At 64.3% G+C, this 899-nt stretch overlaps 1 protein-coding gene across 1 annotated transcript in view; it reads left to right on the forward strand.

Annotated features, from left to right (window-relative positions):
• The first annotated feature begins 400 nt into the window (after positions 1–400).
• The window catches only part of LOC106900583 (monocarboxylate transporter 13-like), a 5253-nt gene continuing 4754 nt past the window's right edge, over positions 401–899 (forward strand). Inside the window, exon 1 of the mRNA XM_014962688.1 lies at positions 401–636. Within this exon, the coding sequence (XP_014818174.1) occupies positions 405–636 (232 nt within the window). The 5' untranslated portion in view covers positions 401–404. The remainder of the gene's footprint in view (positions 637–899) is intronic.

Here is an 899-nt window from a genome sequence, read left to right on the forward strand (position 1 = left end):
AGCACTGGGATTGCCCCTTTCCATCCCTCTTGGTCCCCGTCCCACGAGTATGGGCTACTGGGAGCACTGGGAGCACTGGGATTGCCCCTTTCCATCCCTCTTGGTCCCCGTCCCACGAGTATGGGCTACTGGGAGCACTGGGAGCACTGGGATTGCCCCTTTCCATCCCTCTTGGTCCCCGTCCCACGAGTATGGGCTACTGGGAGCACTGGGAGCACTGGGATTGCCCCTTTCCATCCCTCTTGGTCCCCGTCCCACGAGTATGGGCTACTGGGAGCACTGGGAGCACTGGGATTGCCCCTTTCCATCCCTCTTGGTCCCCGTCCCACGAGTATGGGCTACTGGGAGCACTGGGAGCACTGGGATTGCCCCTTTCCATCCCTCTTGGTCCCCGTCCCACCAGTATGGGCTACTGGGATCACTGGGCCCCTACTCCCTGGCTCCCAGTCCTCCCAGTAAGCCCCAGTTTGGGGGGGGACACGGGTGTTGCAGGGCCCCTGGGCAGCGCCCTCAGCACCCGCTTCGGTGCCCGCCCCGTGGCCATGGCCGGGGGGCTCCTCTCGGGCCTGGGGCTCCTCCTGGGGGCCTTCGCCACCCACATCACCCACCTCTACCTCAGCGTGGGGCTGCTGGCGGGTACGGAGCAGGGGCTGCTGGGAAATGGGGTGCTGGGGGGGGTTGGGTCACCTAGAACATGGGGGGTCACCTAGAACCTGGGGGAGGTCATTGGGTGAGGGATGTGGGTCTGAGATGGATTGGGTCACCTAGAACATGGGGGGTCATCTAGAACTTGGGGGTCATCTAGAACTTGGGGGGTCACCCCACCCCATTGGGTGACCTACACCCCCCCTGCCCCATTGGGTAACCTAGAACATCCCACCCCCCCACACCCCACCCCA

The sequence above is a fragment of the Calidris pugnax genome, unplaced genomic scaffold (genome assembly GCF_001431845.1).
Source record: "Calidris pugnax isolate Ruff unplaced genomic scaffold, ASM143184v1 scaffold2363, whole genome shotgun sequence".
NCBI lineage: Eukaryota > Metazoa > Chordata > Aves > Charadriiformes > Scolopacidae > Calidris > Calidris pugnax.